Here is a 22,796-nt window from a genome sequence, read left to right as displayed (position 1 = left end):
AACTTCCTCGCTGCAGCAGAGACTTAAGTTCCAGTGAGGTCTGCAGTTTTTAATGTACCCCAGACCCAAACAGAACTATAACACAACCTAACATATCACCAGCTAACACATCACACCTTATGTAATGCCACCTAACTAGGTCTCTCTCTTGGAGAAGAGGCTCAAACATCAGGGCACTTTGTGGTAAATATATAGAAATTAGTAATGTCGTACTGTGATCTCCAACTTGCCCTGAATTGTCTCTGGACCTTTTCTGACAGACTGTACCATAACACAGTGTTATGTAACAGAGTTATGTGTCTCAGTGTAACCTAGCAACACAATAGACTTGCCTATGGACACCCACTCTACTCTGTCACTCGTCTACAGGTTGTCCGGGTCACCTGAGCCACAGGACTAATGCAAACTCTGTGTATGTTACAGGTGTCTGGTATCGTGGGCAGGGCGGATGTCTTGGCCTGCATGTTGTTCCTCCTGGCCTTTCTCTCCTATATTAGGTGAGAAAACCCTCTCTCTCTCTGTCATTACTATGGAGGGCGGATTGTGTGGAGTTTTTTTACACTGGGCGGCATTTTCTCTTTACTTAATAGCACTCTCTCCCCCCCTTTCTCTCTCTCTTTTTTTTCTCTCTCTCTTTTCTCTCTCTCTCTCTCTCTCTCTCTCTCTCTCTCTCTCTCTCTCTCTCTCTCTCTCTCTCTCTCTCTCTCTCCAGGAGTGTGGGTGTGTGTGATTCTGCAGACTGTCTGCCCTCCACTGTGTCTGTGTGGGCGCTGGGTGCCAGTCTGCTGCTGGGTACCTGTGCCATGCTGGTCAAGGAGACGGGCATCACCGTCTTCGGGGTGTGTGTGTTCTACGACGCCCTGGTGCTCTGCCGCAAGCCCCTCCTCTTGTAAGTCCTGTGTGTGTGTGTGTGTGTTAAGATGGCTTGATTGCCTAAGAAGACCTTTGTCACCATTGTCAGCTTGTGTGTGTGTTAAGATGGCTTGATTGCCTAAGAATACCTTTGTCACCATTGTCAGCTTGTGTGTTTTTTTTTATTTTTTTTACCTTTATTTAAAACCAGGTAGGCTAGTTGAGAACAAGTTCTCATTTGCAACTGCGACCTGGCCAAGATAAAGCATAGCAGTGTGAACAGACAACACAGAGTTACACATGGAGTAAACAATAAACAAGTCAATAACATGGTAGAAAAAAGAGAATCTATATACAATGTGTGCAAAAGGCATGAGGTAGGCAATAAATCGAATAATTACAATTTAGCAGATTAACACTGGAGTGATAAATCATCAGATGATCATGTGCAAGAAGAGATACTGGTGTGCAAAAGAGCAGAAAAGTAAATAAATAAAAGCAGTATGGGGGGTGAGGTAGGTAAATTGGGTGGGTAGTTTACAGATGGACTATGTACAGCTGCAGCGATCGGTTAGCTGCTCGGATAGCAGATTTTTAAAGTTGTTGAGGGAGATAAAAGTCTCCAACTTCAGAGATTTTTGCAATTCGTTCCAGTCGCAGGCAGCAGAGAACTGGAAGGAAAGGCGTCCAAATTAGGTTTTAGCTTTAGGGATGATCAGTGAGATACACCTGCTGGAGCGCGTGCTGCGGGTGGGTGTAGCCATCGTGACCAGTGAACTGAGATAAGGCGGCACTTTACCTAGCATAGCCTTGTAGATGACCTGGAGCCAGTGGGTCTGACGACGAACATGTAGCGAGGGCCAGCCGACTAGGGCATACAGGTCGCAGTGGTGGGTCGTATAAGGTGCTTTAGTAACAAAACGAATGGCACTGTGATAAACTGCATCCAGTTTGCTGAGTAGAGTGTTGGAAGCTATTTTGTAGATGACATCGCCGAAGTCGAGGATCGGTAGGATAGTCAGTTTTACTAGGGTAAGTTTGGCGGCGTGAGTGAAGGAGGCTTTGTTGCGGAATAGAAAGCCGATTCTTGATTTGATTTTGGATTGGAGATGTTTGATATGAGTCTGGAAGGAGAGTTTGCAGTCTAGCCAGACACCTAGGTACTTATAGATGTCCACATATTCTAGGTCGGAACCGTCCAGGGTGGTGATGCTAGTCGGGCGTGCGGGTGCAGGCAGCGAACGGTTGAAAAGCATGCATTTGGTTTTACTAGCGTTTAAGAGCAGTTGGAGGCCACGGAAGGAGTGTTGTATGGCATTGAAGCTCGTTTGGAGGTTAGATAGCACAGTGTCCAAGGAAGGGCCGGAAGTATATAGAATGGTGTCGTCTGCGTAGAGGTGGATCAGGGAATCGCCCGCAGCAAGAGCAACATCATTGATGTATACAGAGAAAAGAGTCGGCCCGAGAATTGAACCCTGTGGTACCCCCATAGAGACTGCCAGAGGACCGGACAACATGCCCTCCGATTTGACACACTGAACTCTGTCTGCAAAGTAGTTGGTGAACCAGGCAAGGCAGTCATTAGAAAAACCGAGGCTACTGAGTCTGCCGATAAGAATATGGTGATTGACAGAGTCGAAAGCCTTGGCCAGGTCGATGAAGACGGCTGCACAGTAATGTCTTTTATCGATGGCGGTTATGATGTCGTTTAGTACCTTGAGCGTGGCTGAGGTGCACCCGTGACCGGCTCGGAAACCGGATTGCACAGCGGAGAAGGTACGGTGGGATTCGAGATGGTCAGTGATCTGTTTGTTGACTTGGCTTTCGAAGACCTTAGATAGGCAGGGCAGGATGGATATAGGTCTGTAACAGTTTGGGTCCAGGGTGTCTCCCCCTTTGAAGAGGGGGATGACCGCGGCAGCTTTCCAATCCTTGGGGATCTCAGATGATACGAAGGAGAGGTTGAACAGGCTGGTAATAGGGGGTGCGACAATGGCGGCGGACAGTTTCAGAAATAGGGGGTCCAGATTGTCAAGCCCAGCTGATTTGTATGGGTCCAGGTTTTCCAGCTCTTTCAGAACATCTGCTATCTGGATTTGGGTAAAGGAGAAGCTGGGGAGGCTTGGGCGAGTAGCAGCGGGGGGGGCGGGGCTGTTGGCCAAGGTTGGAGTCGCCAGGAGGAAGGCATGGCCAGCCATTGAGAAATGCTTGTTGAAGTCTTCGATTATCACGGATTTATCGGTGGTGACCGTGTTACCTAGCCTCAGTGCAGTGGGCAGCTGGGAGGAGGTGCTCTTGTTCTCCATGGACTTTACAGTATCCCAGAACTTTTTGGAGTTAGAGCTACAGGATGCGAATTTCTGCTTGAAAAAGCTGGCCTTTGCTTTCCTGACTGACTGCGTGTATTGGTTCCTGACTTCCCTGAACAGTTGCATATCGCGGGGGCTCTTCGATGCTATTGCAGTTCGCCACAGGATGTTTTTGTGCTGGTCGAGGGCAGTCAGGTCTGGAGTGAACCAAGGGCTATATCTGTTCTTGGTTCTGCATTTTTTGAACGGAGCATGCTTGTCTAATATGGTGAAGAAGTAACATTTAAAGAATGACCAGGCATCCTCAACTGACGGGATGAGGTCAATATCCTTCCAGGGTACCCGGGCCAGGTCGATTAGAAAGGCCTGCTCGCAGAAGTGTTTTAGGGAGCGTTTGACAGTGATGAGGGGTGGTCGTTTGACCGCGGACCCGTGGCGGATACAGGCAATGAGGCAGTGATCGCTGAGATCTTGATTGAAGACAGCAGAGGTGTATTTGGAGGGCAGGTTGGTCAGGATAATGTCTATTAGGGTGCCCATGTTTACGGATTTAGGGTTGTACCTGGTGGGTTCCTTGATGATTTGTGTGAGATTGAGGGCATCAAGCTTGGATTTTAGGACTGCCGGGGTGTTAAGCATATCCCAGTTTAGGTCACCTAACAGAACAAACTCTGAAGCTAGATGGGGAGCGATCAATTCACAGATGGTGTCCAGGGCACAGCTGGGAGCTGAGGGGGGTCGGTAGCAGGCGGCAACAGTGAGAGACTTATTTCTGGAGAGATTAATTTTTTAAATTATAAGTTCGAACTGTTTGGGCATAGACCTGGAAAGTATGACAGAACTTTGCAGGCTATCTCTGCAGTAGATTGCAACTCCTCCCCCTTTGGCAGTTCTATCTTGACGGAAAGTGTTATAGTTGGGTATGGAAATCTCAGAATTTTTGGTGGCCTTCCTAAGCCAGGATTCGGACACGGCAAGGACATCAGGATTGGCAGAGTGTGCTAAAGCGGTGAGTAAGGCAAACTTAGGGAGGAGGCTTCTGATGTTGACATGCATGAGGCCAAGGCTTTTTCGATCGCAGAAGTCAACAAATGAGGGTGACTGGGGACATGCAGGGCCTGGGTTTACCTCCACATCACCCGAGGAACAGAGGAGTAGTAGGATGAGGGTGCGGCTAAAGGCTATCAAAACTGGTCGCCTAGAGCGTTGGGGACAAAGAATAAAAGGAGCAGATTTATGGGCGTGGTAGAATAGATTCTGGGCATAATGTGCAGACAGGGGTATGGAGGGGCGCGGGTACAGCGGAGGCAAGCCCAGGCACTGGGTGATGATAAGAGAGGTTGTATCTCTGGACATGCTGGTCTCAATGGGTGAGGTCACCGCATGTGTGGGGGGTGGGACAAAGGGGGTATCAGAGGTACGGAGAGTGGAACTACAGGGTCCATTGCAAACCAAAACAATGATAATGAAAACTAGCCTGAACAACAGTATGCAAGGCATATTGATATTTGAGAGAGACATACAATAAGGCATAAAGTGATTGCAGGTCTTGATTGGGAGAGCTAGCTAAAACAACAGGTAAGATAACAGCAGCAATAACAGGGTGCTAGTCTAACACAGCAACAACAGGTAAAAATGGCGACGACTAGGCAGAGAGGGTCGGATTAACTACACACAGATCCTGAGTTAAAGCACAGAGCCGACAGATAAAACACAAATAAACAGAATGGAGTACCGTGAATTAATGGACAGTCAAGCATGCATCAGCTATGTAGCCAAGTGATCATAGTGTCCAGGGGGCAGCCGTAGATGGAGCAGGGAGGCCTCCACTAAGCTAGCACGCGGCGTTTAAAGTTAGTAGCCCGGGGGGTGGTCTGCTCAGACGGAGGGGGTCTGCTCAGACGTGGTCGTGTCGACAGAGAATCCAAGCCAGATGGCGATGGCGAAAGAGAGGTTGTGAATTGTAGAATTGTGTTTGCTAACTGCAGCCGTAGATGGAGCAGGGAGGCCTCCACTAAGCTAGCACGCGGCGTTTAAAGTTAGTAGCCCGGGGGGTGGTCTGCTCAGACGGAGGGGGTCTGCTCAGACGTGGTCGTGTCGACAGAGAATCCAAGCCAGATGGCGATGGCGAAAGAGAGGTTGTGAATTGTAGAATTGTGTTTGCTAACTGGTGCTAGCTTCGTGGCAGTGGCGCTAGCTGCGCTAGCCGCAAGCTAGCTGTGAGGATCAGAAGCAGTGGCTCAGGGATTACGGCAGGAATCCGGCGTTGTTGTCGAGAGACAGTCCGATGCTGGTAAATTGGTGAGTAATATCCAGGCTAATAACAGGGCTGGTGTCTGTGCAGAAGGTAAAAGCTACTAGCAGCGGCAAAAAAAATGGCTAAATTAGCTTGTAGCTGGTATTGTAGCCCAAGAATTCGCTGGTAGACCTCTTCAGATAGCCGGCAGATGGGCCTAGCTCGAGGCTAGCTCAAGGCTAACTGGTGCTTGCTTCGGGACAGAGGTGTTAGCCAGTAGTAGCCACTCGGTTGCAGCTAGCTAGCTGTGATGATACGGTGTAATTGTCCAGAGCTTGCGTCAGGAATCCGGTGATGTGGTAGAGAAAAAGCAGTCCTATATGCTCTGGGTTGATATCGCGCTTGCAGACTGGCAGGTATTGGCCCGGTATTGAAGCTGGCTGTGTCCGAGTTGAGGGTGAAGACCGCAGCAGTGGCTAACTGACTACTAGCTAGTAGCTAGTTATCTGGCTAGCTTCTGATTGGGGTTACGGTTCTAAAGTATAAAAAAAATAGCAGGTCCGTACCACATTGGGTGAGGCGGAATGTAGGAATGTATATTCAGTTCCTAGATGGAAAGTGAAATTAAAATATATACGAAATGTATACGAAAAATACGAAGACTATTTACTATTTACTATTTACACGCGACAGGACAATACAAACACACGTCCGACTGCTACGCCATCTTGGATTCTTGGATGAGTGTATGAGTGTGAGCTGGTTATATGCCAGCCAGTTAATTTGGTGGATCAACCATCTAGAGAATCAGAATAACGTGTGTGTACAGTAACAGTATGGCCAAATGTTGGTATGGGAATGTCCTGGATTCTGCCTCTCTGGGGTGTATATTACAAAGGATTGTAACACAGGCTCAGACGAAGGGAGAGACGGGTGAAAACTACTGCTACATAGACAGCTGTGTGTGTGTGTGTGTGTGTGTGTGTGTGTGTGTGTGTGTGTGTGTGTGTGTGTGTAGTCCACCCTGCCAGGTCCAGATGTTTTGAGGGCTTCCACCCCATTAAGTGTTGGAATGTGCTGGAATTAGCATGTGTTCAGTAGCCTGGCCTCTAACACATTAAAGGATTTAACAGTGAGGGGGGACGTTTGTGTGTGTATTAGGGGTTATGTTAGGGTAACTGCCCCAGGCATCTGTCATTGAGTCGTGTGGCTGTGGGACTTGAGTGAGAGTGTGTGTCTGTGAGAGTGTGTTTCTCTGTGTGTAAATGTGTCCCTTAGTATTTGGATGCATTTCTTTGTGTTCGCTCATCACACCCCGTCCTGCCAGAAATCTACTCTTGGCATCGTCTCTCTCTAAGCCATGTCCTGTGTCTCTTGTTTATGTCTTCCTCTGGATGGACATGCTAATCTGATATAACCTCTTAATATAACAGTGGAGCGCTCAAACTGTGTGTGTGTGTGTGTGTGTGTGTGTGTGTGTGTGTGTGTGTGTGTGTGTGTGTGTGTGTGTGTGTGTGTGTGTGTGTGTGTGTGTGTGTGTGTGTGTGTGTGTGTGTGTGTGTGTGTGAGTGTGTGAGAGAGAGAGTGCTACCACTGACAGACAGCCCTGGACTACAGGCCTCTCTGTTGTAGTATTACAACAGCTGTACTGGTCTGATAGTGAATGAGTGCACCACTAACCCCTACTGTTGGCTGATGAATGGTGTATAGCACTAATGCTGCTACTTGTGGCTTTGTTTTTTTCTCTCTGTTGCTCTGGACTAAAGCTGCCTGCTAAATAGTTAGTGGTGACTTCAATGTTGACTCCTATAGCTTTAAGACACTGTTCTGTTGCTAAGTTACAGTACAGTGTTGTTACTTTTGCTGGAAATAGTGTTTTACTTGTTTTATTGTTCTATTCCCGACACACACACACACACACACACACACACACACACACACACACACACACACACACACACACCCGAACAGCTGTGTTGGCCTGCTCTCCTGCCTGGCTGTGTGTTTACATGGCACAGTAACATGCCTCTGTGTCTCCAGCCAGAAAACACACACAAACTGCACACACAACTTCAATTCCCTCCACCCACCAGGGAACGCCCAGAGTTATTGCCACAATCAGGCACCGTGCCTGGGCCACAACCCTGATCTCTGCTCCATGTCCTCAGCCACCTAAACCGCTCCTGGGCCTCAGTCCTCTCCCCATCCCCTCTTTCATGTGTGGAGTTCCATACCTCTAACCACCACCACTAGGCACTGTAGTCTTGAGTCCTACCTCAAACCAAGCACTGATGCTGGGCTTGGACTCTCTCACCCCCCCCCCCCAAGACCATCATCATCACTAGTAGAATCTGCTACTCACCACACACCAACCTCACCACCATCTCTATGGTGTGGCTATGACATCACAACACAACACGATGGAGATGGAAGGAGGGAGGGATGAATTGGTGTGAGGGGAGAGGGTGAGAGACAGATGTGAAAGAATAATGGTTGTGTTTGTGAGTGTGTGGATGTGTGTTTTTGTGTAATCCTATGCAGTATGTTAAAGCCCCAAAGACAAGCCCAGAGCCCTATCAGTGTCTCAGCCAGTGGTGACAAGAACTCTCTCTGAGGGATGGCGTGCGTGTTAGTGCAGTAGATGGAATCTCTCATTTGACCGCACGCACAGCATATTTCTTCTCTGAAAGCCTACAGTATCTGCCACGGGGCCTGCGGTTTGGGAGACCTAAGAGTGTGTGTGTGTGTGCGTGTGTGTGTGTGTGTGTGCGTGTGTGTGTGTGCGTGTGTGTGTGTGTGTGTGCGTGTGTGTGTGTGTGCGTGTGTGTGTGTGTGTGTGCGTGTGTGTGTGTGTGTGTGTGTGTGTGTGTGTGTGTGTGTGTGTGTGTGTGTGAGTGAAGCTGTGATCTGTGATCTGTGAATGAACCCAGCAGAAAGGGATGGAACAGAAAAGAGTTGTATGTGTCTGCTGTGTCTGCTGTGAGCTCCACAGGCCCTGTTACAGGGAGAGACAGAGACTATGTGTACGGATGTGTTTCAGAAGGCATAGAGAGAGGATGAGGAGAGGGAGAGAGTATTCAGTGAAAACACACTCTTTTCCGGCTTCTCGTCTCACTGTACTGTCTTTGATACTGGTGCCAGGGAACAGGAAATGCGGATCGTCTCAGGAATTCAGCGAGGAATATCCAATAGCATTTCCAGCCAAACCCCCGCTTTTCCTCTCTCCTTCGCTCTATCTTTCTCTATCTCTCTGTCCCTCTCACTCTCCTATCTCTTGTCCATTTTCACTCTTCTCCCTCTCTCTTTCCGCCCCCTCCATCTCTCGTTTTCTCCCCCGCCCCTCTCTCCCTCTTCCCTCCGGTCGCCCTTTGTTCTGGACTGCAGTAGCTGTCAACATGCATTAGATATGCGTTGGAGATAGGTTAGTGATATGTTGGGGGTGCGTTAGATCTCTCCCCACGCCTGTCCTGTGCCTGTCTCTTTGATACGCTGGGAAGATTTAATAGATGCTGATTTAATTTGGGCCTTAATTAAACACCAACAGCTGTTCATGTATCTACAGGCTGGAGTAACTGATAGAACTGAGGGAGGGATTGGGAGGGAAAATAGAGAGAGAGAGAGAGAGAGAGCAAGGGGGAAGGAATTAAGGAGGGAGAGCAAGATGGAGATTGTGTGTGTGTGCTCTGTGTGTGTGCTCTGTGTGTGTGTGTGTGTGTGTGCACTCTGTCTCCTCTCTGTAATGAGAGCCCTTGGGCCACAGCTCTCTTGCCTGTTAGGAGACCTGTCTGTGATAAGCAGGGTATGTGAACGGTGTTGAGCGGTGGGAAATCCCGCTCATCGCTAACGGAGTGTTGCTAGCTCACAGCTCCAAGTCCTTTCCAACCGTGCTGCTAAAAACCGGTCTGCGCTCACAGGGGGAAAAAACTGACGCCACAAATTCGCTCCATTCATTAAAATCACAATTTAACCAACACCTATCTATTTTTGTGACTACTTGGACCTACCACTTGGTTTTGAAGTATTGAAACCAAACCATATGATTTGGAATGAAAAGTAGGCTAATTTTGATAAACATGAAAAGGTGAATGTCATAATTTTAAATTGGCTACATGTCATATTAAACCGCATATAACACTCTAAATAGGTCAGGAGCCAGACAGGGAGCCTAAGAAGGAATGAAAAGGAATGACTCTGGCTATATTATTTCAGTTATTTCAAGGCTATAGCCGACAAAGAAATACATTGTGAAACATTTGCAAGTGCGACACAATATGCTGGTAGGGACATAAAGCGTTTCCCAATTTAAACAACATTTTGTTGTATTAAATCATTAAATCCAAATTTTAAATGAAAAATGTTTTATTAGGCTCAGTGCCTTTTTTGAATTCATTTTTAGAAACACAAGTTTAACCAGTTTGTGGCATCCGGCTCATGTGATGGTCAGGCCAGTAGCAGAGAGCATCCTCTCCGCGCTTTCAGAGCCACTGGAGATGCTAAACACCCTTTTGACCACTCTTGCCAAGCTGGGCGGAGATGCAGAGTTGTTTATAAAAATGTCTATAGGTAGGCCAAAAGGTTTTTAGGCAAAATAAACCAATCAAAACAGAAAGCTCCTTGAAAGGGGGCATATGCCCGGCCGATTGGGCCAAAATCAATTATGGCCTATTATATAGATAATAGATTTATAGATTTTTAGTTTGTAAGTAGTTTGCTACAATGCAACACTTAATTAGCTACTCACCTCATTCCTTTCTTTTAGCATGTGCACGTAGTAAGTTCACCATCATGCTTTCAGGATAAGTGTCTTTTCAGATTAGACAATGATTCTTTAGTTGTGGACATTACATCACCGCAATCCCACTCTTGCTTTTGGTCCTCATCTTTGTAAGTCACCTTGATTTAGCACCTGTGTGTTTTATCAGTTTCTTTATGGAAATATTTAGCGAACTCCATGACAGTAGTTAAAGCAAGGGGCTTTAGCAGCACACAAGTAGACTACAAATGCATGCTGGGCCAGGCATGCCCTGAGCTCATGAAGTGAACGCTACTGGAGCGAAATTGAAGCAGGCGAGAAGGCCGACCCTCCAGCCTTTTTGTAATCTCACTCTGCGCTCCAGTCAAATTGGGCACTCTTCGCTTCGCTCCAGTTCTGTTCACATACTCTGGTGATAAGCGGTCCGGAACTGTGATTTTAAACAAGCCATCCTGACAATGGAGGGAGAGAAAGACAATGAGGGATGAGAGAAAGAAAGAAAGGGAGCATGCAACAGAGAGGAGGCACAGAGAGTGACGGAAAAGAGTGAGCGAGGAGAAAGGCAGAGAGAGTGAGTGAGATAGCGACAGAGGGAATAGGAGAGAGAGAAAGATGAAGAGAGCAAAATAATGTCAGAGTGATAGCCATCACGTCTTTCTCCGGTGTATCTGGCCCAGTGGGGTGTGAGGGCCTGTTTTTAGATGGATGATTGCCCTGCATTGTCATTCAAATATTCAACACACAGACCAGGGGTCTGAACACTAATTGGGAGATTGTTTTGTAAATGCCTTATCAAAAAGATGTCTGGGGATTTTTGTTGGGGTGAGCTTTTTTTCTCCTGCCTAATTTGTTTGGCACCCGTTTATCGCCGGCCCACACAACTCGAGAGCAGCCAATCGGATGGGAGTACAGATGTTTTAACCCTTCCTGTCTGGGTTGAGAGCACAGTATTTTACACTACAGTTACAGTACATTTATCACACTGCATGCTCTTATTCCAAGCATCCTTATGTACTGTGTATGCCGTGCTAAAAGTGCCCTGCGTATGGAAATACAGAGAACTCCTCATACAGTGTTCACATCCGTGCAGGAGAATTTAATCACTATAAATAGTTGACCACTATATTCACTATAAGCAGAGTCTACCTTATACAGAGAGTGTACTATATGGTTAATACGGTGCCATTTGAAACACAGCCGTAGACAGTGTTTATGGGACGTGTCTCTGCCCTGTGAGTTAGCCCTCCTCCATCTCCATTAGGTCTGTGTTAGCTCTGCCCGATAATGTCATCTTCTCCAGGCATGTTTACAGACGGGCTAGGAGATATGAGGGGCCCATCACACTGGGTTATGTGTTTCTGACTGGGGCCCTCTGCTTTAAAAATATTCAGACAGAGAGAGCTGGGGTCCAGAGTGGGTTTGTGACGGAGGAGTGTGTGTGTTGTAGGGTATGAGTGAAAGCATATGGCTGATCAGAGAGTTCAACTCTGAGTCGATCTCTCCACAACTTAATGCAAGTTTGTGTGTGTGTGCGTGTGTGTATCTGCTGTATTTATGATAGAGTGTGTTCAATTTGGGGCTTTGTCCCTCATTCTTCAGGGGAGGTTCACAGCTGTGAGTTGTGTTTCTTGTTAGGAATGATCTCTGTGGCTTTCCGTAGGTGTTCTGCTCCCCCTTCCTTGCTTGTACTTCTGAAGAGACCTCTAATTGACAGAGGAACTCACACGATGTCTATTGTGACACATTTTCGCTCCCCTCAGAGGAGTCTTTGTAGTCAGTGCATGTGGCACAATTATCCCAAGGGATTTTGTTGGTGTGTTTTTATGTGTGTGTTAAAAAAAAAAAAAAAAGTTGGTTTAAAAAGTTGATGATGATGGAAATGATGATTATGATGAGACGGAGTATAAAATAAGTCCCTGAAGTGTGTGTGTGTGTGTGTCCTTGTGTAAATGTGTGTTGGAGATATGTATTTTGATGTTTCTGTGAGTTCTTTTGAGATGAAATACTTTGAAGATTATATTTACTCAGACAGAACCCTTTGAAACTTCTAGAACGTGAAGAAGCCTCTGAAGTGAGTCTGTCTGTCCCCATGAAATGGGGCACTGGAGATAGTGCTAGTGTGTGTGCCCTGCTGGGTAGCTTACATGACTCGGTAGGCTGTCAGGGCATGTCTAATTGGGAGATCTGCTCAGTGTTTTTCTGTAGGCAGCAGCAAGGCAGCAGCTACTCTTCCTGGTGTCCAAACACATTAAAACACTTACATTACATATAAAACTAAAGACAGTACATTATTAAACCACTACACACAGTGCATTCTGAAAGTATTCAGACTTTTTGACTTTTTCCACATTTTGTTACGTTACAACCTTATTCTAAAATTGATTAAACTGTTTTTTCACTCATCAATCTACACACAATACCCCATAATGACAAAGCAAAAACATTTTTTTGACATTTTTTCGAATAAAAAGAAATTAACATACATTTACATAAGTATTCAGACCTTTTACTCAGTACTTTGTTGAAGCACCTTAGGCAGCGATTACAGCCTCAAGTCTTCTTGGGTATAATGATACAAGCTTGGCACACCTGTATTTGGGGAGTTTCTCCCGTTCTTCTCTGCAGATCCACTCAAGTTGTCAGGTTGGATGGGGAGCCGTTGCTGCACAGCTATTTTCAGGTGTTTCCAGAAATGTTAGATCGGGTTCAAGTCCGGGCTCTGGCTGGGCCACTCAAGGACATTCAGAGACTTGTCTCAAAGCCACTCCTGTGTTGTCTTGGCTGTGTGCTTAGGGGCGTTGTCCTGTTGAAGGTGAACCGTCACCCCAGTCTGAGGTCCTGAGCTCTCTGGAGCAGGTTTTCATCAAGGATCTCTCTGTACGTTGCTCCGTTCATCTTTGCCTCGATCCTGAATGGTCTCCGAGTCCCTGCCGCTGAAAAATATCCCCACACCATGATGCTGCCACCACCATGCTTCACCGTAGGGATGGTGCCAGGTTGCCTCCAGACGTGACGTTTGGCATTCAAGCCAAAGAGTTCAATCTTGGTTTCATCAGACCAGAGAATCTTGTTTCTCATGGTCTGAGAGTCTTTAGATGCCTTTTGACAAACTCAAAGTGGGCTGTCAAGTGCCTTTTACTGAGGAGTGGCTTCCGTCTGGCCACTCTACAATAAAGACCTGATTGGTGAAGTGCTGCAGAGATGGTTGTCCTTCTGGAAGGTTCTGCCGTCTCCACAGAGGAACTCTAGAGCTCTGTCGGAGTGACCATCGCGTTCTAGGTCACCTCCCTGACGAAGGCCCGTCTCCCCCTATTGCTTAGTTTGGCCGGGCAGCCAGCTCTAGGAAGAGTCTTGGTGGTTCCAAACTTCTTCCATTTAAGAATGATGGAGGCCACTATATTCTTGGGGACCTTCAATGCTGCAGAATGTTTTTGGTACCGTTCCCCAGATCTGTTCCACGACACAATCCTGTCTCGGAGCTCTACAGACAATTCCTTCTACCTCATGGCTTGGTTTTTGCTCTGACATGCACTTACAGCTGTGGAACCTTATATAGACAGGTGTGTGTGCCTTTCCAAATCATGACGAATCAATTGAATTTACCACTGCGTGCATCAGTCATGGTTCTATGTCATACTGTGCGCCTCCCATAGTCTGTTCTGGACTTGGGGATTGTGAAGAGACCTCTGGTGCCATGTATTGTGGGGTATGCATGTGTGTCTGAGCTGTGTGCTAGTAGTTTAAACAGACCGCTCGGTACATTCAGCTTGTCAACACTTCTTACAAAAACAAGTGATGAGAAATTGACATGCTTATCATTAATGTTAGCTCTCCATGTACATTTAGGGCCAGCTGCCCTGTTCTGAGCCAACTGCAATTTTCTTAAGTCCCTCTTTGTGGCACCTGACCACACTACTGAACAGTAGTCTAGGTGCGACGAATCAAATCAAATTTCATTTGTTGCATGCGCCTAGTACAACAGGTGTAGACCTTATAGTGAAATACTTACAAGCCCTTAACCAACAATGCACTTCAAGAAATAGAGTGTAGTAAATATTTACTAAATAAACTAAAGTCATTAAAAAAAATAATCTAAAAGTAACACAAGAAAATGACAACAATAGTGAGGCTATATACAGGGGGTACGGGTGCTGAGTCAATGTGTGGGGGTACAGGTTAGTCGAGGTAATTTGTAAAGTGACTGTGCATAGATAATAAACAGCGAGAAGCAGCAGTGTAAAAACAAAGTGGGGGCGTCAATATAAATAGTCTGGATGACGTTTTGATTAAATGTTCAGCAGTCTTATGGCTTGGGGGTAGAAGCTCTTAAGGAGCCTTTTGGTCCTAGACTTGGCGCTCCGATACTGCTTCCCGTCCAGCAGTAGAGAGAACAGGAACAGTCTATGCCTTGGGTGACTGGAGTCTTTGACAATTTTTTATGCCTTCCTCTGACACCACCTAGTATATAGATCCTGGATGTCAGGAAGCTTGGCCCCAGTGATGTACTGGGCCATAGGCACTACCCTCTGTAGCGCCTTACTGTCAGAGGCCGAGCAGTTGTCATACCAGGCGGTGATGCAACTGGCCAGGATGCTCTCGGTGGTGCAGTTGTGTAATTTTGAGGATCTGGGGACCCATGCCAAATCTTTTCAGTCTCCTGAGGGGGAAAAGGTGTTGTCGTGCCCTCTTTACAACTGTCTTGGTGTGTTTGGACCATGATAGTTCGTTGGTGATGTGGACACCAAGGAACTTGAAACTCTCCTCCCGCTCCACTTCAGCCCCGTCAATGTTAATGGGGTCCTGTTCGGCCCTACTTTTCCTATTGTCCACAACCAGCTCCTTTGTCCTGGCACCACATTGCCAGGTCTTTGACTCCCTCTGTATAGGCTGTCAAAAAACCAAATCAAATTTTATTTGTCACATACACATGGTTAGCAGATGTTAATGCGAGTGTAGCGAAATGCTTGTGCTTCTAGTTCCGACCATGCAGTAATATCTAACAAGTAATCTAACCTAACAATTTCACAACTACCTTATACACACAAGTGTAAAGGAATGAATAAGAATATGTACATAAACATATATGAATGAGTGATGGCCGAACGGCATAGGCAAGATGCAGTAGATGGTATAGTGTACAGTATATACATATGATATGAGTAATGTAGGGTATGTAAACATTATATAAAGTGGCATTGTTTAAAGTGGCTAGTGATACATTTATTACATCAATTTTTCCATTATTAAAGTAGCTAAAGTAGAGTCAGTATGTTGGCAGCAGCCACGCAGTGTTAGTGATGGCTGTTTAACAGTCTGATGGCCTTGAGATAGAAGCTGCTTTTCAGTCTCTCGGTCCCCACGTTGATGCACCTGTACTGACCTCGCCTTCTGGATGATTGCGGGGTGAACAGGCAGTGGCTCGGGTGGTTGTTGTGATGTTCTTTTTGGCCTTCCTGTGACATCGGGTGGTGTAGGTGTCCTGGAGGGCAGGTAGTTTGCCCCCGGTGATGCGTTGTGCAGACCTCACTATCCTCTGGAGAGCGTTACGGTTGTGGGTGGAGAAGTTGCCATACCAGGCAGTGATACAGCCTGACAGGATGTCCTCGATTGTGCATCTGTAAAAGTTTGAGTGTTTTTGCGCTGCTGCGCCTTCTTCACCACGCTGTCTGTGTGGGTGGACCATTTCAGTTTGTCCGTGATGTGTACGCCGAGAAACTTAACTTTCCACCCTCTCCACTACTGTCCCGTCTGTGGATAGGGGGGTGCTCCCTCTGCTGTTTCCTGAAGTCCACAATCATCTCCTTTTGTTTTGTTGACGTTGAGTGTGAGGTTATTTTACTGACACCACACTCCGAGGGCCCTCACCTCCTCCCTGTAGGCCGTCTCGTCGTTGTTGGTAATCAAGCCTACCACTGTGGTGTCGTCTGCAAACTTGATGATTGAATTGGAGGCATGCATGGCCACACAGTCATGGGTGAACAGGGAGTACAGGAGAGGGCTGAGAACGCACCCTTGTGGGGCCCCAGTGTTGAGGATCAGTGGGGTGGAGATGTTGTTAACTACCCCCACCACCTGGGGCGGCCCGTCAGGAAGTCCAGGACCCAGTTGCACAGGGCGAGGTTGATGGCGCGAATGCTCCATCAATTCACGGTTTCTGGTTGGAGAATGTTTTAATAGACGCTGTGGGTACAACATCACCGATGCACTTGCTAATAAACTCGCTCACCGAATCAGCGTATTCATCAATGTTGTTGTTCGATGCTATGCGGAACATATCCCAGTCCACGTGATCGACGCAATCTTGAAGCGTGGAATCTGATTGGTCGGACCAGCGTTGAACAGACCTGAGCACGGGTGCTTCCTGTTTTAGTTTCTGTCTATAGGCTGGGAGCAACAAAATGGAGTCGTCAGCTTTTCTGAAAGGGGGGCGGGGGAGAGCCTTATATGCGTCATGGAAGTTAGAATAACAATGATCCAGGGTTTTGCCAGCCCGGGTCGCGCAATCGATATGCTGATAAAATTTAGGGAGCCTTGTTTTCAGATTAGCCTTGTTTAAAATCTCCCGCTACAATAAATGCAGCCTCAGGATATGTGGTTTCCAGTTTACATAGAGTCAAATGAAGATCTTTCAGGCCCGTCGATGTGTCTGCTTGGGGGGGAATATACACGATTATGATCGAAGATAATTCTCTTGGTAGATAATGCGGTCGGCATTTGATTGTGAGGAATTCTAAGTCAGGTGAACAAAAGGACTTGTTCCTGTATGTTGTTATTATCACACCACGTCTCGTTAATCATAAGGCATACACCCCCGCCCTTCTTCTTACCAGAGAGATGCTTGTTTCTGTCGGCGCAATGTGTGAAGAAACCAGGTGGCTGTACCGACTCCGATAGCGTGTCTCGAGTGAGCCATGTTTCCGTGAAACAAAGAACGTTAGTCTGATGTCTCTCTGGAAGGCAACCCTTGCTCGGATTTCGTCTACCTTGTTGTCAAGAGATTGGACATTGGCGAGTAGTTTGCTCGGGAGCGGTGCGCAATGTGCCCGTCTACGAAGCCTGACCAGAAGACCGCTCCGTCTGCCCCTTCTGCGTCGCCGTTGTTTTGGGTCGCCGGCTGGGATCCGATCCATTGTCCTGGGTGGTGGGCCAAACAGAGGATCCGCTTCGGAAAAGTCGTATTCCTGGACGTAATGTTGGTGAATTGACGTTGCTCTTATATCTAATAGTTTCTCCCGACTGTATGTAATAAAACCTAAGATTTCCTGGGGTAACAATGTAAGAAATAACACAAAAAAACTAAATACTGCATAGTTTCCTAGGAATGTGAAGCGAGGCGGCCATCTCTGTCGGCACCGGAAGTAACGGTGATCAGGCCTTCCACTGTTGCATCTTCCGAAAACGTACTGATGGTATTGGAGTCGTGCTTGGCCACACAGCCTTGGGTGAACAGGGAGTATAGGAGGGGACTAAGCACACACCCCTGAGGGGCCCCAGTGTTGAGGGTCAGTGTGGCAGATGTGTTGTTACCTACCCTTACCACTTGGGGGTGGCCCGTCAGGAAGTCCAGGATGCAGTTGCAGAGGGAGGTGTTTAGTCCCAGGGTCCTTAGCTTAGTGATGAGCTTTGTGGGCACTATCGTGTTGAACGCTGAGCTGTAGTCAATGAACAGCATTCTCACATACGTTTTCCTTTTGTCCAGGTGGGAAAGGGCAGTGTGGAGTGTGATTGAGATTGTGTCATCTGTGGATCTGTTGGGGCTTTATGTGAATTGGAGTGAGTCTAGGGTTTCCGGCATGATGGTGTTGATGTGAGCGATGACCAGCCTTTCAAAGCACTTCATGGCGACCGCCGTGAGTGCTACAGGGCGGTAATCATTTAGGCTGGTTACCTTCGCTTTCTTGGGCACAGTGACTATGGTGGTGTGTTTGAAACATGTAGGTATTACAGACTCGGTCAGGGAGAGGTTCAACATGTTAGGGATGACACTTGCCAGTTGGTCTGCGATATCCACAATATAGCAGGGGAGTAAAGCCATAACACATACCTTTACCAGCAGCAGACTATGATCAATAATGTCAAAAGCCACAATGAAATATAACAAAACAGCCCCCACAATCTTTTCATCATCAGTTCTCTCAGCCAATCATCATCATTCAATTGTGTAAGTGCTGTGCTTGTTGAATGTCCTTCCCTATCAGCGTGATGAAAGTCTGTTGTCAATTTGTTTACTGTAAAATAGCATTGTATCAAACACAATTATTTTCAGAAGTTTATTAAGGGTCGGTAACAGGCTGATTGGTCGGCTATTTGAGCCAGTAAAGGGGGCGTTACAATTCTTGGGTAGCGGAATGACTTTTGCTTCCCTCCAGGCCTGAGGGCGCACACTTTCTAGTTGGCTTAAATTGAAGTAATGGATAATTTAAGTGTCAATATCGTCTGCTACTATCCTCAGTAATTTTCCATCCAGATTGTCAGACCCCGGTGGCTTGTCATTGTTGATAGACAACAATAATTATTTCACCTCTTCCACACTCACTTTACGTAATTCAAAAGTACAATGCTTGTCTATCATAATTTGGTCAGATATACTTGGATAAGTAGTGTCAGCGTTTTGTTGCTGGCATGTCATGCCTAAGTTTGCTTATCTTGCCAATGAAAAAGTCATTAAAGTAGTTGGCGACATCGTGGGTTTTGTGATGAATGAGCCAACTGATTCAATGAATGATGAAGCCGAGTTTGCCCTTTTTCCCAAATGTTTATTTAAGGTGCTCCAAAGCGTTTTACTATCATTATTTATATCATTTATTTTTGTTTCATAGTATATTTTATTTAGTTTAGTCACCTGATTTCTTAATGTGCAGTACGTTTGCCAATTGATTGGGCTGCCAGACTTATTTGCCATACCTTTTGCTTCATCCCTCTCAACCATACAATTTTTCAATTCCTCATCCCAAAGCGATTTAACAGTTTTTATTCATTTTCTTAATGGGTGCATGCTTATTAGTAACTGGAATAAGCAATTTAATAAATGTGTCAAGTGCAGCGTCTCCTCATTACACACCACAGACCAGCAAATATTCTTTACTTAATCAACATAAGAATCAATACAGAACTTCTTGTATGTCCTCTTACACTATATTAGGCCCAGCCTTGAACTTTGGTTTTCCTTGATATGGCTACTATATTGTGATGACTACATCTTATGGATTTGGATGCTGCTTCAAATCACATTTCTGCAGAGTTAATAAGGATGTGATCAATACATGTTGATGATTTAATTCCTGTGCTGTTTGTAACTACCTTGGTAGGTAGACTGATAACTTAAACAAGGTTGCAAGCACTGGTTACAGTTTGAAGCTTTTTCTTGAGTAGGCAGCTTGATGAAAACCAGTCAATATTTAAATTACCAAGAAAATATACTTCTCTGTTGATATCACATACATTATCAAGAATTTCACACATATTATCCAGATACCGACTGTTAGCTCTTGGTGGTCTATAGCAGCTTCCCACAAGAATGGGCTTTAGGTGAGGCAGATTAACCTGTAGCCATATTACTTCAACAGTATTTGACATGAGATCCTGTCTAAGCTTTACAGGAATGTGGTTCTGAATATAGACCATAATGACGCCCCCGTTGGTGTGAAAAGTGCAAATCAATCCCAGAACAACAGCAAAGGACCTTGTGAAGATGCTGCAGGAAACGGGTACAAAAGTATCTATATCCACAGTAAAACGAGTCCTATATCGACATAACCTGAAAGGCCGCTCAGCAAGGAAGAAGCCACTGCTCCAAAACCGCCATAAAAAAGCCAGACTATGGTTTGCAACTGCACATGAGGACAAAGATCGTACTTTTTGGAGAAATGTCCTCTGGTCTGATGAAAGAAAAATATGACTGTTTGGCCATAATGACCATCGTTATGTTTGGAGGAAAAAGGGGGAGGCTTGCACCATCCCAACCGTGAAGCACGGGGGTGGCAGCATCATGTTTTGGGGGTGCTTTGCTGCAGGAGGGACTGGTGCACTTCACAAAATAGATGGCATCATGAGCAAGGAAAATGATGTGGGTATATTGAAGCAACATCTCAAGACATCAGTCAGGAAGCTTGGTCGCAAATGGGTCTTCCAAATGGACAATGACCCCAAGCATACTTCCAAAGTTGTGGCAAAATGGCTTAAGGACAACAAGGTCAAGGTATTGGAGTGGCCATCACAAAGCCATGACCTCAATCCTATAGAAAATTTGTGGGCAGAACTGAAAAAGCGTGTGCGAGCAAGGAGGCCTACAAACATGACTCAGTTACACCAGCTCTGTCATGAGGAATGGGCCAAATTCACCCAACTTATTGTGGGAAGCTTGTGGAAGGCTACCCAAAGCGTTTGACCTAAATTAAACAATTTAAAGGCAATGCTACCAAATCCTAATTGAGTGTATGTAAACTTCTGACCCACTGGGAATGTGATGAAACAAATAAATCCTGAAATAAATAATTCTCTCTACTATTATTCTGACATTTCACAGTCTTAAAATAAAGTGGTGATCCTAACTGACCTAAAACAGGGAATTGTTACTTGGATTAAATGTCAGGCATTGTGGAAAACTGAGTTTAAATGTATTTGGCTAAGGTGTATGTAAACCTCCGACTTCAACTGTAGCTCTGAACGGTAGCATGATTCTGATTGCATGACAGACGAGAACAGGATACGCTCCCATTACGCTGCTCCAGAACTTTGGCAGTGTCATTTCCGGGAAGCGCATACTCAGTCCGCCAGCGATTACATGTTTTCCGAAAGAAACGCAGCAATCTCTGCTCGAAGCTCATAAAAGTGACCCACCACTTTACCCCTGAAAAGCCAGCAGACCTCTGCATGATAAAGCACCTGCTGGTGCTCCCTCACCATATCCCTACAGAAGGCCTGGAAACACCTGCTTTTCATGAAACTCTTTTTCATATAGTTGACACACTCGATCACATCCTGGAGAGTGTTGTGGAGCTCAGGCACCATGTGCTTCGCTGCCCACACTACTGTGTAGGAAGCAGTAGTTCCACGTCGCCCTCGGTGCTATCTCCAGGATCCGTTTACTACCCCGGAGTGCTTTCCCGTCATGGCAGCTGCCCCATCAGTGGTCACGTCGACGCACGCATCCCAGGCCTGTCCCACGGAGCCCAGGTACATATCCATTGTGTTAAAGACAGGCTCTGCAGAGTTGGTGTCTGACATAGACCATTCGAATGGCATGGTTAGCCACATCTGTGGATTCATCAAGCTGCAGTGCGTAATGGCCATTTGCACTAATGCTCTATGATGTCTGGCGTGTTATGTCCTCAGACATGTCCTGGATTCTCCTCCTCATGGTTTCATTGGATAGTGGGATGGTTTTAAGTTTGTTGGCGGCTGACTCTCCCAAGATTTTAATGTACATATCAATCGCAGCAGGGAGTATGATATTCTCTGCACTGGTGTGGGCTTTTTTGCACTTAGCAATGCGGTGAGCCACAAGGTATGATGCGCGAAATGCCTTTTCATGTACCATGCATACCTTGTTCAATGAATCTTGTGAGGCCTCCGGATAGTGACATTTCCTTAAAAAAAAAAAAAAATCTGCTGTTTTATCTTTGTTGCTTGGATGTTTGGTGCCCAGATTACGTTTCATTTTGGAGGGTTTCATGCTCTCATTAGCTAATAGCTCGTTGCATAGCACGCAATACTGTCTACTCACCCTGTCTGTCTTCTATATATGGGTGTGTCAGTTATTCTGAGCAAATTTACTAATGCACCCTATGTAAAACCATATTTGATGAAGTCGGAGTCATATTTTCTCTTCTTGACAGGGACCGGGTTGTCTGCCTTGTTGACATTGGAAGCAGCAGTAGACGAGGGAGCTGCACGTTTTTAAAAACTTGTCCATGATTTTACTCTGACAGCTAGCCTACATGAGTAAAATAACAGCTACCTATCCACATGTGCAATAACTGCAGAACAAATCTGCATAGCTAGCTGTCAGAAGAAGATATGTATTTTCTGATTGGATGTGTCACATACCTTTCAAAATTATTTATTAAAATCCTCCCACCCCCTAGATGAGATTCACTGATCTAAGTGAGTTTCAGAGAGAGTCAGAATTAGGGTTGCAAAGGGTCAGAAACTTCCCGGAAATGTCGGAATTTTCCCCCCCAGAAATTTTCCTTGGGAAGTTAAGCCCTGGAATTTGGGGAATTTTGTTCAATTCATCTAAAAAGTTAGCTTAAAACAGTGAACCTTTTTTTGTGGGATACACATGGCAATTCTAGGTCTTGTGGCATATTTTGGTTCAACTACCCCAATTCAATGAAATTGCAACCATCTGCATGCACGGTGCGTTCTTCCATCACATGTACAGCAGATTCTCAAGATCTTGCACACTAATGACATGCTATTGAGCCCACACTACTACACTGTCTGAGCCAAGGACTACATGCTTTCTGGTTAGTTTTGATTACAATACTGGGTGGGGTGAATATATTTTAGATTACATACATTATTTTTTCTTAACTAGTAAATAGTAGCCTACAGCAAAGTGTGTTTAAATAATTTCTAACTTGTTAACAATTTCTGCTAGTTAGTTTTTTCTACCATGTGGGTTTTAGCTTGCTTGAGCCTG

At 45.9% G+C, this 22,796-nt stretch overlaps 1 protein-coding gene across 1 annotated transcript in view; it reads left to right on the top strand.

The window, feature by feature from the left end:
• Positions 1-22,796, top strand: part of LOC139534069 (protein O-mannosyl-transferase TMTC1-like) — a 103,651-nt gene that overhangs the window by 13,655 nt on the left and 67,200 nt on the right. The window contains exons 3-4 of the mRNA XM_071332763.1: positions 424-497; positions 713-889. Coding sequence (XP_071188864.1) covers positions 424-497; positions 713-889 — 251 coding nt within the window. The remainder of the gene's footprint in view (positions 1-423; positions 498-712; positions 890-22,796) is intronic.

Source organism: Salvelinus alpinus, chromosome 11 (genome assembly GCF_045679555.1).
Source record: "Salvelinus alpinus chromosome 11, SLU_Salpinus.1, whole genome shotgun sequence".
NCBI lineage: Eukaryota > Metazoa > Chordata > Actinopteri > Salmoniformes > Salmonidae > Salvelinus > Salvelinus alpinus.
The sequence above is the reverse complement of the archived record's forward strand: the minus strand, read 5'-3'. Positions and strand labels throughout refer to the sequence as shown.